The following is a 14181-nucleotide window of genomic DNA, read 5'->3' on the forward strand; positions in this document are numbered from 1 at the left end:
GCTGATTGCTGTCTAGATATTGGACAAGGCAAGAACTTCAAAGAGACAAAGATCCTCTAGTCTGTCTCTACCTAATGCAATTCCATCAATAAAGAAGGAGTTGAAATGTGAATATCAAATGACTGGCTAAGAAGACACATAGAATTTGAGTTTAGCAATGTGTGGGAACCAGTTTTGCCAGCATTAAGCCATTATTGGCCATAAAGGGAAACAAATTCAACAAGATCACAATGATGGAAGTTCAAAGCCACAGTAGCTATTTTGGGTACCAATAGCTTTCCCATATGCATTTACTGGGTTCTGTAGATTGTGAACAGCCATTCCTACACTGTACACATGTTATCTGTGGCTCATTTCTCTGGCAGGGTACTGGATGCCAGTGTACCCTTGCAATGATGTTATAGCACCACCCTCCTGATGCCTGCAATTTTCTAGCAAATGAGGGTGTAAACTGGCGAGCTGCTACAGATCTCCACAGTTTCACCTGAAGATTACAAGCAGCTTAATTGAAATACTGTGCATTTACCACAACACCATCCAGCGCAACAGCTGAGACCCTCACAAGTTGAAGTAATGAAGTAAATTTGTTACTGTTAGTGATGAAGTTATGTTCTTATTCCATATTCCTTAACTTTCTTATTCTGAAGCTAATTATGTATCCACTGGTATTTGTTCCTGATACAGTATCTTCACTTTGTTGGTGTAATAAATGATACTCTCCTGTAACATTTACAAATTGTTCATTGATTATGTATTTTCTTGCTTTCCAATTAACTCTTGCTTTCAACTTGTGAATCAGTAATCATATCTCTGATCTCATCAGATAACCATCTTGTCATGTATAACTTTCTCTCAAAACCAAAGTACCTTTTATTAGCAGAATTATTTTTTATTAGCCATTGTACATAATCAGTTACAGATCAAGATCCCCAAACTGGCACAACAAAATGCCTTCTTCTAAAGCAGAAAATACACACACTGTTATTTGTTAGTTATTCCCAACAAGCAACATATGAACTATTTTATTTTTGATGAAGGAGGGGAATTCCTTGTTTTACACCCATACGAACAGTCCTGTCATTTTTATTTATTTTATCCTCCATTTGTAAAATATGGTAAAGTTCTCTACTGACATACATTCTTTCTTCCTCAGCACCACACACATCTTTGTACACAAAAGTTTATTACTGAGGTTCTGGGCTAATGTTTTCCTATTATATCCTGCCTGTTGAAACTACCACATGAGCAAGCAGTTAGATGTATTAGAAAAGAAATACCCATACTCTCAACATACTCTCAGTTTTTACATTAAAATATATGATAGAAAATTTTTAGAGTTTGGTAGTGATATAGAGTAGTGCAACTATAACTTCAAGACTGACAAGGCTGACAAGGGTTCCACGAGCGTGGTACTTGATCGTCGGGAGTATGTGGCTGAGGGACTGCGTCAGCTTTCAGACAACTCTACATACAAAGTTTGCCGAGGTAATCCCATTCCTGATGTCCAGGCGGAGCTTCAAGGAATCCTCAGAACCTTAGGCCCCCTACAAAACCTTTCGCCTGACTCCATCAAACTCCTCATCCCACCGACACCTCGCACTCCTACCTTCTACCTACTTCCTAAAATTCACAAACCCAAACATCCTGGCTGGTTACCAAGCCCCCACAGAGGGTATCTCTGCCTACGTAGATCAACACCTTCAACCCATTACATGCAGTCTCCCATCCTTCATCAAAGACACCAACCACTTTCTCGAACGCCTGGAATCCGTACCCAGTCTGTTACCCCCGGAAACCATCCTTGTAACCATTGATGCCACTTCCCTATACACGAATATCCCGCACGTCCAGGGCCTCGCTGCAATGGAGCACTTCCTTTCACGCCGATCACCTGCCACCCTACCTAAAACCTCTTTCCTCGTCACCTTAGCCAGCTTCATCCTGACCCACAACTTCTTCACTTTTGAAGGCCAGACATACCAACAATTAAAGGGAACAGCCATGGGTACCAGGATGGCCCCCTCGTATGCCAACCTATTTATGGGTCGCTTAGAGGAAGCCTTCTTTGTTACCCAAGCCTGCCAACCCAAAGTTTGGTACAGATTTATTGATGACATCTTCATGATCTGGACTCACAGTGAAGAACAACTCCAGAATTTCCTCTCCAACCTCAACTCCTTTGGTTCCATCAGATTCACCTGGTCCTACTCCAAATCCCATGCCACTTTCCTAGACGTTGACCTCCATCTGCCCAATGGCCAGCTGCACACATCCGTCCACATCAAACCCACCAACAAGCAACAGTACCTCCATTATGACAGCTGCCACCCATTCCATATCAAACGGTCCCTTCCCTACAGCCTAGGTCTTCGTGGCAAACGAATCTGCTCCAGTCCTGAATCCCTCGACCATTACACCAACAACCTGAAAACAGCTTTCGCATCCCGCAAGTACCCTCCCAACCTGGTACAGAAGCAGATAACCAGAGCCACTTCCTCATCCCCTCAAACCCAGAACCTCTCACAGAAGAACCCCAAAAGTGCCCCACTTGTGACAGAATACTTCCCGGGACTGGATCAGACCTTGAATGTGGCTCTCCAGCAGGGATACGTCTTCCTAAAATCCTGCCCCGAAATGAGATCCATCCTTCATGAAATCCTCCCCACTCCACCAAGAGTGTCTTTCCGCCGTCCACCTAACCTTCGTAACCTCTTGGTTCATCCCTATGAAATCCCCAAACCACCTTCCCTACCCTCTGGCTCCTACCCTTGCAACCGCCCCCGGTGTAAAACCTGTCCTATGCACCCTCCCACCACCACCTACTCCAGTCCTGTAACCCGGAAGGTGTACACGATCAAAGGGAGAGCCACATGTGGAAGCACCCACGTGATTTACCAACTGACCTGCCTGCACTGTGACGCTTTCTATGTGGGAATGACCAGCAACAAACTGTCCATTCGCATGAATGGACACAGGCAGACAGTGTTTGTTGGTAATGAGGATCACCCTGTGGCTAAACATGCCTTGATGCACGGCCAGCACATCTTGGCACAGTGTTACACCGTCCGAGTTATCTGGATACTTCCCACCAACACCAACCTATCCAAACTCCGGAGATGGGAACTCGCCCTTCAGTATATCCTCTCTTCTCGATATCCGCCAGGCCTCAACCTCCGCTAATTTCAAGTTGCCGCCGCTCATACCTCGCCTGTCTTTCAACAACTTCTTTGCCTCTGTACTTCCGCCTCAACTGACATCTCTGCCCTTACTCTTTGCCTTTAAATATGTCTGCTTGTGTCTGTGTATGTGCGGATGGATATGTGTGTGTGTGTGTGTGTGTGTGTGTGTGTGTGTGTGTGTGTGTGTGTGTGTGCACCTGTCCTTTTTTTCCCCTAAGGGAAGTCTTTCCGCTCCCGGGATTGGAATGACTCCTTACCCTCTCCCTTAAAACCCACATCCTTTCATTTTTCCCTCTCCTTCCCTCTTTCCTGACGAAGCAACTGCCAGTTGCGAAAGCTCGTAATTCTGTGTGTGTGTTTGTGTGTTTTGTTCATGTGCCTGTCTGCCGGCGCTTTCCCGCTTGGTAAGTCTTGGAATCTTTGTTTTTAATATATTTTTCCCATGTGGAAGTTTCTTTCTATTTTATTTACATCATCATTAATTTGAACCCAACAATTACGTTTGTTATTGTATCTGTTGCATTTCGAAATCTTCTCTATCGTCTTACTTTCTCTTTTCGTTTGTACAAGAAGTTTCACTTTGTATTCATCTTCCATTTTTCTGTAATCTACCATACATTTTATCCTGCCTAATTATACTCAATAATACGTAATTTACTTCCAAACCATAACCTAAAATTTTCAACGATTTCAACATAACTGCTGCTATAAAATCCATTGTTCCAAGTTTACAAACATTTCGTGTAAACTCGTGAATACTATTTCACAGCTTCAGTTCCTTTCACCCATTACACAACCATCTCAGTTTTTTTCCAACAACTTTCGTTTTATTTCCATTCCCGTTTTTCCCACCAAACCGATCATTTTTTAGCAGCTTCCCACAGGTTTACACGTTATTATTTCTTCATCAAACAATTGTTAGCCTCATTATCATAACCTGCCAGTACATAACCAGTCCTTTGAATACATTTACACACATATTCTTCGAGATTTTATTCGAAAATTTTTTTCGAATTTTATTTTTTCGCAAATTATTTTTTCGAAACTTTTTTCGAAAAAATTTTTTTCGAAATTTTCTTGAATTTCCCCACCCTTTAACGTGATCTGGAGACAACATAACTACCCAACCTTTGCACCCATTGTTGTTCACCAACCTAAGTTCAGCACATGATCAACATAGCTCATCTCAAACCAACACTTTTTCGACTTTTTTCACACCTTTATCTCTCCCTATATAAATCTCTCTTTACTTTCACTTTAACCTCATATTACCCTTTCCACCTACCAATACCATGTCAACCTCACAACATCCCTACAACGACCCCATTAAATTTTATTTACATTCCCTCCGCAAACATGCCTTCACCCTAGCCGGATTACGCTCCCATATTTTATTTACTCAGGCTTGTCTGACATTTGGCATTACTCCCAAAGGCCTCACACTTAAAGTTCCCATCTCTGGCTGCAATCCATCTTTACATCAGTCCTTATACCAGTTCCAAACAGCACAATCCATAGCCCTCACCCGCCTAATCCTTCACCTATACATCGACTCGGCCAATGAACACACCCGTCAACTCCTATCCCAAATCAAAGTCCTCAATCTTTCCTCTCCCATATCCACACCGGCTGTACATAGCATCCTCCTACAGGCCAACCGCAAATTAGAACAACATGCCACCCTCCACCTCAAAAAACTATCCAATCTCCTGGTTTCCCACCTCCGGAAAGGCAACTCACTCACCCTCCACAACCTTTCTAACAAACCTCAACCTCCTCTCATTGCACACAGACCCAGTCTCTCCCATCAACTCAATCTCCCACTTCCAGCTCCACTCCCCCCAACACCTCAAAATTCTAGTCAACACAATCTGGAACCACAACACCCCAATTCAGTAGTTAACCTTTCCTCCAAACCCCTCTCCCAATCCGAAACCTCTGTCCTATCCAAAGGCCTCACCTTCAGCCCCACTCCCAGGTTCAACCAAACTGCCCTTGTCAAGGATTTACTGTCCTACACTCGTAGTCTCTGCTGGAAATATCACTTCGCCATGAAGAAAAACAATCCTGATCCCACTCGTAATGATCCAACTCCCCAAGACACTATCCAAATTGAACCCTGCCTGCAACAGTTCCGTCCTCCATCACAGCGGGACCCACCTCCTCTTCCTCAAAATCACCCTCTCCAAACCTTCCAGGAATTTCTCACTTCCAGCCTTGCCTTTCAATCTTTCTTGAAAAACCTTAATCCTACTCCCAACATCACCACAGCCGAATCCCAGGCTATCCGTGATCTGAAAGCTGACCGATCCATCATCATTCTTCCGGCTGACAAGGGTTCCACGAGCGTGGTACTTGATCGTCGGGAGTATGTGGCTGAGGGACTGCGTCAGCTTTCAGACAACTCTACATACAAAGTTTGCCGAGGTAATCCCATTCCTGATGTCCAGGCGGAGCTTCAAGGAATCCTCAGAACCTTAGGCCCCCTACAAAACCTTTCGCCTGACTCCATCAAACTCCTCATCCCACCGACACCTCGCACTCCTACCTTCTACCTACTTCCTAAAATTCACAAACCCAAACATCCTGGCTGGTTACCAAGCCCCCACAGAGGGTATCTCTGCCTACGTAGATCAACACCTTCAACCCATTACATGCAGTCTCCCATCCTTCATCAAAGACACCAACCACTTTCTCGAACGCCTGGAATCTGTACCCAGTCTGTTACCCCCGGAAACCATCCTTGTAACCATTGATGCCACTTCCCTATACACGAATATCCCGCACGTCCAGGGCCTCGCTGCAATGGAGCACTTCCTTTCACGCCGATCACCTGCCACCCTACCTAAAACCTCTTTCCTCGTCACCTTAGCCAGCTTCATCCTGACCCACAACTTCTTCACTTTTGAAGGCCAGACATACCAACAATTAAAGGGAACAGCCATGGGTACCAGGATGGCCCCCTCGTATGCCAACCTATTTATGGGTCACTTAGAGGAAGCCTTCTTTGTTACCCAAGCCTGCCAACCCAAAGTTTGGTACAGATTTATTGATGACATCTTCATGATCTGGACTCACAGTGAAGAACAACTCCAGAATTTCCTCTCCAACCTCAACTCCTTTGGTTCCATCAGATTCACCTGGTCCTACTCCAAATCCCATGCCACTTTCCTAGACGTTGACCTCCATCTGTCCAATGGCCAGCTACACACATCCGTCCACATCAAACCCACCAACAAGCAACAGTACCTCCATTATGACAGCTGCCACCCATTCCATATCAAACGGTCCCTTCTCTACAGCCTAGGCCTTCGTGGCAAACGAATCTGCTCCAGTCCTGAATCCCTCGACCATTACACCAACAACCTGAAAACAGCTTTCGCATCCCGCAAGTACCCTCCCAACCTGGTACAGAAGCAGATAACCAGAGCCACTTCCGCATCCCCTCAAACCCAGAACCTCTCACAGAAGAACCCCAAAAGTGCCCCACTTGTGACAGAATACTTCCCGGGACTGGATCAGACCTTGAATGTGGCTCTCCAGCAGGGATACGTCTTCCTAAAATCCTGCCCCGAAATGAGATCCATCCTTCATGAAATCCTCCCCACTCCACCAAGAGTGTCTTTCCGCCGTCCACCTAACCTTCGTAACCTCTTGGTTCATCCCTATGAAATCCCCAAACCACCTTCCCTACCCTCTGGCTCCTACCCTTGCAACCGCCCCCGGTGTAAAACCTGTCCTATGCACCCTCCCACCACCACCTACTCCAGTCCTGTAACCCGGAAGGTGTACACGATCAAAGGGAGAGCCACATGTGAAAGCACCCACGTGATTTACCAACTGACCTGCCTGCACTGTGACGCTTTCTATGTGGGAATGACCAGCAACAAACTGTCCATTCGCATGAATGGACACAGGCAGACAGTGTTTGTTGGTAATGAGGATCACCCTGTGGCTAAACATGCCTTGATGCACGGCCAGCACATCTTGGCACAGTGTTACACCGTCCGAGTTATCTGGATACTTCCCACCAACACCAACCTATCCGAACTCCGGAGATGGGAACTCGCCCTTCAGTATATCCTCTCTTCTCGATATCCGCCAGGCCTCAACCTCCGCTAATTTCAAGTTGCCGCCGCTCATACCTCGCCTGTCTTTCAACAACTTCTTTGCCTCTGTACTTCCGCCTCGACTGACATCTCTGCCCTTACTCTTTGCCTTTAAATATGTCTGCTTGTGTCTGTGTATGTGCGGATGGATATGTGTGTGTGTGTGTGTGTGTGTGTGTGTGTGTGTGTGTGTGTGTGCGCGAGTGTACACCTGTCCTTTTTTTCCCCTAAGGGAAGTCTTTCCGCTCCCGGGATTGGAATGACTCCTTACCCTCTCCCTTAAAACCCACATCCTTTCATTTTTCCCTCTCCTTCCCTCTTTCCTGACGAAGCAACTGCCAGTTGCGAAAGCTCGTAATTCTGTGTGTGTGTTTGTGTGTTTTGTTCATGTGCCTGTCTGCCGGCGCTTTCCCGCTTGGTAAGTCTTGGAATCTTTGTTTTTAATATATTTTTCCCATGTGGAAAAACAAAGATTCCAAGACTTACCAAGTGGGAAAGTGCCGGCAGACAGGCACAATGAACAAAACACACAAACACACACACAGAATTACTAGCTTTCGCAACCGATGGTTGTATATATATCTCAGGAACTGGTAAAAGAGACTGATGAAAAGGAAAGGAATATTAGTAAGACAGGTATGGAAGAAATAACTGAAACGTAAATACAGTAGAAATATATGAGGAACATGTGAAATGAAGGGAAATGCTCATGTTAGTTCAGACCAGAGAGAAGTTCATAGCAGATGATGCTGTAATTTACCGCCTAGTAAGGTCATCCGAAGACCAGTTTCAGTTGCAAAGCAATTTAGGAAAGATTGCTGTATAGTGTGGCAGGTGGCAGTTGGCGCTAAATAACAAAAAGTGTGAGGTGATCCACATGAGTTCCAAAAGAAATCCGTTGGAATTCGATTACTCGATAAATAGTACAATTCTCAAGGCTGTTAATTCAACTAAGTACCTGGGTGTTAAAATTACGAGCAACCTCAGTTGGAAAGACCACATAGATAATATAGTGGGGAAGGCAAGCCAAAGGTTGCGATTCATTGGCAGGACACTTAGAAGATGCAACAAGTCCACTAAAGACACAGCTTAAACTACACTTGTTCATCCTCTGTCAGAACATTTCTGCGTGGTGTGGGATCCTTACCAGGTGGGATTGACAGAGGACATCAAAAGGGTGCAAAAAAGGGCAGCTCGTTTTGTATTCTCATGTGATAGGGGAGAGAGTTTGGCAGATATGATCCGAGTTAGGATGGAAGTCATTAAATCAAAGACGTTTTTCGTCGCGGTGAGATCTATTTATGAAATTTCAGCCACCAACTTTCACTTCCGAATGTGAAAATATTTTGTTGAGCGCAACCTACATAGGTAGGAATGATCACCAAAATAAAATAAGAGAAATCAGAACTCAACCAGAAAGGTTTAGGTGTTCGTTTTTCCAGCGCGCTGTTCGGGAATGGGATGGTAGAGAGATAGTATGAATGTGGTTCGATGAACCCTCTGCCAAGCTCTTAAATGTGAATTGCAGAGTAATCATGTAGATGTAGATGTAGATGCAATCATTATAGGGCAGGATGGCTGAAATATTCTTATCTGTAAATTCAAGTAGGTGTAACTTAGATGATGAAAACTACTGCAACCACTTGAGAAGGAAATACTGGAGTTACAGAAATAAACAGTTTATTTGTAAGGAAAAGCAGCCATGCCCTTGTAGCAGATTGATGTGTGGGAAGTAGGAACTCAAAATGGCACAAAATTATGTTTCTGTGAGCCATATTTCAATTAGCTTCAGCTGAAAAATTAAACATTTCCATTTATTGTTGTCCTCATAGAATTTAAATTTTATAACAATGTTTATGATAAAAACATGTAAGATATTAGTAATATTGCATATGAGTAATCACTGCATTTAGATGCACCTCTGCAAAAGAGCAACAGAAATCATGAAAGATGGTGAAAATGCCATCAAATAAAATAGGTTACAGGGGTTATACTACTATTTTCAGGTTTTCATAACAGTATACATTGTCTTCAGGAACAAATTCTTAAAAAATATCATTCACCATGCTATAATGGAGATATCTTTAGCACTAGATGAAGTCTGCTGTAGATGTTGAAATATTCATGTGTCACATGAATGACAAATTTATAGAGCCTTTAAAGACTGAATATTTTTTCCACAGGTTGTGACTGTGATAAATGTGGAACAAAGGAGTGTGATAGCTATACTGGGAAATGTGTATGCCATGAAAATGTAATAGGAGAAAAGTGTGAGAGCTGTGCTGCTGATCATTTTGGTTTCTCAACTTGTGAGGTATGCTATGTTCTTGTCTATTTTATTTACTGTGAGTACACAGAATAATGTTTAGCTACAAATTATCTTTTGTTACTTAATTGAAGTGCACCCCACGAAATTCTGCAGAACATGTTATTAACAGCAATTATGGGTGAGAAGTACACCATTGTAAGGGCAGACTCATGCTCTGCACAGGAAAATTCTAATTAAACTGTCTTCTTCTTTCTCTCTCTCTCTCTCTCTCTCTTTTGATAACAGCTGACAAAGGTATGCGACAAAATGCAGAAACCCATTTATGGATATAGTGAATTTAGGCGAACCGAGGAAGTCACAGACAAAATGCAGGCACAATGAATTTAGGCACAGATGGATGTTTATCAAAGACAGATCTGAGGAAACATAGTGTAGTGTGAGTAATCTACAACCTATCAGCATAAAAGCATTTTTTAAAAAATATGTTCGGAGGTCTCCATGGAGTGATCATTGCTGAAATCATCTTCATGAAGTACAATTTGTTTGGATAAAGGATGATAGATAATTTGATACTGATTGTCTGTTGATTATGTTAGTTAATGGAGATAGATCTAGTCATACAGGAACTGAAATAATACAAACACCAGTCTGTCTGATGAATGTGGGGAGGATGCAACAGTAAAGAAGAGTTATAATTATAGGTGTCTAGCAGACTTTGTTTCTGGTTTATCTTTGAACTAGAAATGAAATTCTTTCATCAGGTAAGGGGTATTGTTTGGATATTTGAGTGGAAGATAAAGATAATTGTTTTAATTGTTGCTGGAATCCTTAAGCATGTTGTAAAGTGCATGATGGTAAGGAAAATTTACAATTCATTTGTCTGCTATGGGATATGTGTTATATGAAATCAAAGTAGGCATAATGAGAAAGAAATTTTTTGTGAGCAGTCAGAATTAATAATCAGTACATATAGAAATTTGGCAATTCTTTCTCAGTTATCACCAATATTGTTAATGTTAATTTTTACTTACAGTTTCATTTTGGTTAAATATCTCTCTTCTCTAAAGCTCTATGTTAGTGGCATTTGGCTATAGAAACAAATTCATGAGTTTTCCAACAGTGTTGATAAATTGTTACAAGCATCCTTAATTGCAGACTAATAAAAAAATCCCATCACATGAGAATTTGTTATTTTTTGCAAATGGATTCTCAAAATGTATAACACAGGCAATGACGAATTCTTGATTGCTCTCACAGTTTCTGCAAAAGCTATTTGATGAGCTTTGGCAAAAAAAGTCTACTGCAGACCACACTGTTTCTTCATCAGTTTCTGTTTTGGCCAGCTTGTACTTTGATTGTTCTTTGTGATGACTTATTGCCTCTAAAACATGCTTCCTCTTTGGAAAGTATAGCGTAATCTACAGTCTTCTTAGCACTAGAATCACGCAAAGCACTGTGCATTTCTGAAAGCTATTTGCAATAAAAAGATTGAATTTTAATGTACACTATTTGCTCCTTTGTTTTCAACATAACTGCAGGTCTGCAGCTCTATTTCACAGCAATCATGTCCACATTGTGTATCATGCACTTTTATTCAGTATACTGTTACATGTATTCTGATTTCATCATTCCTTTTTGCAATGCTTCCATCATGTGCACTATTTTTTCAATAACAGTTATTCTTTCTAATCAACACTGAAAGAAAACATGACCGTAATTGGTCAATAACTCTTTTCAAAATGTGTTGCCTATACTGCAGTACTATTTACTTATCATCTCCTCTGCTTGACTTTAAAGTTATTGATAATTTGTTAGATAAATCCACCAGCTTGTAATCAACTCTAAAACTAAAGGTGGCAGTTGTTCATCAACAATCCAATTTGAAATATACTTCTTAGTGAGTCCACTCACAGCATCTACTGCATTAAAGATAAAACCTGTCTTGGTGTTTAATTTTATTGAAAAGTGAAATATTGCATAGTCTCCTTTAGGTTTTGTTTTTATAGTGCTATTTTAAGGACCCCTCATTGATTTTAAATTTGTCTGTTCAAGGGTTGCAGAGCATGTGATTGTCAAGAAGCATCGGAGAGTACTCAGTGTGATGATGTATCTGGTGCCTGCCGTTGCAGTCCCGGAGTCAGTGGAAGAACTTGTGACCGCTGCACCCCTGGTTTCTGGAACTATTCAGCATCTGGATGCATTTGTAAGATGAATGTTACCTTTATTTCAGTCATATCAAAATGTAAAAGTAAACTGATCCAGAATAAAACTCTAAAGACTGTTTATAAACCTGCTGTGTATTGGTCAGTAGTATTTGTTTATCCATAGCCTATGTACAGATTTATATATTTTCTTATCTACTCATCATCCAGTATTCACATCTTAGCAATAAAATAAATACTCACAGTTTTGGAATGCAGTTTTAAAAATAGTTAAATAATTGATTAAGGATACTTTGCTGTTTATTTTGTTAGTCATATCTCCCATACTCCAAGAATCGAATTTTAATTTCATAAGCTTAGATGTATAAGCAATTTGTCTGAGGCCGTATTTCAGCACTTAGTGAGGAAAAGATAATCACTTAACTTGACAGAAGCATGTTTATGTACAAGAGGCTCCAGACCTACTGTTTAGGCCCTTTTTATTGGAAAGATCACATGATTTATTTTTGGGTAAAAGTACATCTTTGGCAAAACTAATAAGGACAAGTAGAATGGTGAACATTAAGATAAGTTTAGAGAGCCTGTAGAAATTACATATTGGCAACAGTAATGCCTATCAGTGTTGCTAGCGTCTTGAGTTGCAACCTCATGATCAGCAACATTGCAGGCCACTTTTATCTGGCAATGTTTGCGGCAGTACATTTCTGGGCCAAAAGTGTTTACACAGACCATAATATTTCTGCAAAATGGATGAAAAGAAATAACTGGATGTGAGGGTGTCCCTCCTGCTTTTGCATTTCACAGGGAAATATTTTAGCAAGAAAAAATCTAGCTTTGTGAATGCATTCTTGTCTGCACAAGTGAATTGCTTCTGAAACTTTAACTCATGACTTAATGCTGCATACATACCTCTTCCAGAATGTTGAAACATTATTTTGAACATCATAAAAGTGATCGATCTTAGATTTAATGAGATCAGTACCAATATTGAAGGATATGCACCAGTTTACAACCAGTTGGTGATCAACCTTTGGTTTTTGACTACTTGCTGTTCATACAGAAGTGTGACATACCTCTTCAAGTTACACTTCTCATTGATAATACATCTTTATTATATTCTTATTGGATCTCCAGTCAGATAAAACAGTCGTCTTGAAACACTATATTAGTGAACCACCATTTCAAGGTGAGAACACTGTTCACTAAACCTCACTGGAAACTGATTGAGGATGTTGGGTTTAATTGTTAGTCTGAGATGAAGAGGATGACACAGGTTTAGGAAGTCAGTGTAGGCTGTGTATAACCAATACGAAAATAGACTGGAGTGATGAAGGAAGGGTAATTGGAGAAACTACAGAAAAAAGTAATAACAGTAATTCAAGTTTCTGAGTTTTTTATGTTGAGGGGATACAGAACGATGGAAAGAGGAAAAATGATAAATGTGGAAGTTCTAATAGAAAAGTCATTCAGAATACACATTAAACAGAGGTATTCTGAGTAGGAAAGTCTCTGCAGCCTTCTCGTTTGGCTGATGCATTTTCCTTAACAGTGTGTTCTATAACCTTCAGTTTTCTAACCTTTTCACAGTTTCCACCTTTTTCCTTGCTCTGTATCTTTCCTGATAAATGAAATCTTCAAAATTTTGGTATTTTGCCTTCATTTTTGTGTCACAGTCCAAGCTGTTTTCACATTTTAACTAATTTAGATTGAAAATATGTAGTTTTGAAAATGCTAATATCAGATGCCTTACATTGCAGCATGTGGATGCAACACTGAATATTCTGTTGGTTTTGGATGTGATCCACTGACAGGACAATGCCAGTGTTTACCTGGTGTAATAGGAGAAAAGTGTGACCAGTGCAGATATCGCTGGGTCCTTATTGAAAATCAAGGGTGCTTTGAGTGTGACAGCTGCATCCATAATCTGCTGGATGTAACAGACCACCTGACTGACGTTATAGAGCCGTATGTTATTGAATTTGAGGTCAGTCTTAAAAAAGTTACACAAATTGTTAATAAGAAGAGTATGTAAAATTCTAGAGATTCACAATATGTGATAACAAATCTTAAACTATGAGTGACGTTCAGTTATCACGTGTGCTCATCCATGCTTTTTCTGACTAATGTATTTTTTTTATAAGTTTCACTTTTAAGAAAGAATCATTTGATTTCGGAGATTAGTCAGAATCTGATTTTGCATCACTGAAAAGGTTTTTCACTGTGCAGATTATTGTTCATATTAATGTTAGGCTTCCTTTGTCATTGTTGTGGTTCAGACGCTATAGTTTGAGTTTTAAGAAGAAATTCCTTGTTTCATTTGCATTCTACTGCTTCAGATTTTTCTATCTTTTCTGGATTTCACATCTGCATAGTTTTTTTAGTTATTCGTGATAAAAAATTTTCTCATCTGCAATTGAGGCTTAGCCATTCTTGAGATGTATGCTTTGGCCACCGTGGTCCAT

At 41.0% G+C, this 14181-nt stretch overlaps 1 protein-coding gene across 1 annotated transcript in view; it reads left to right on the top strand.

Annotated features, from left to right (window-relative positions):
- The window catches only part of LOC126268053 (laminin subunit alpha), a 380289-nt gene that overhangs the window by 217919 nt on the left and 148189 nt on the right, over positions 1-14181 (top strand). Inside the window, exons 32-34 of the mRNA XM_049973485.1 lie at positions 9472-9602; positions 11610-11760; positions 13477-13703. Coding sequence (XP_049829442.1) covers positions 9472-9602; positions 11610-11760; positions 13477-13703 — 509 coding nt within the window. The remainder of the gene's footprint in view (positions 1-9471; positions 9603-11609; positions 11761-13476; positions 13704-14181) is intronic.

Source organism: Schistocerca gregaria, chromosome 4, assembly GCF_023897955.1.
Source record: "Schistocerca gregaria isolate iqSchGreg1 chromosome 4, iqSchGreg1.2, whole genome shotgun sequence".
Taxonomy (NCBI): domain Eukaryota; kingdom Metazoa; phylum Arthropoda; class Insecta; order Orthoptera; family Acrididae; genus Schistocerca; species Schistocerca gregaria.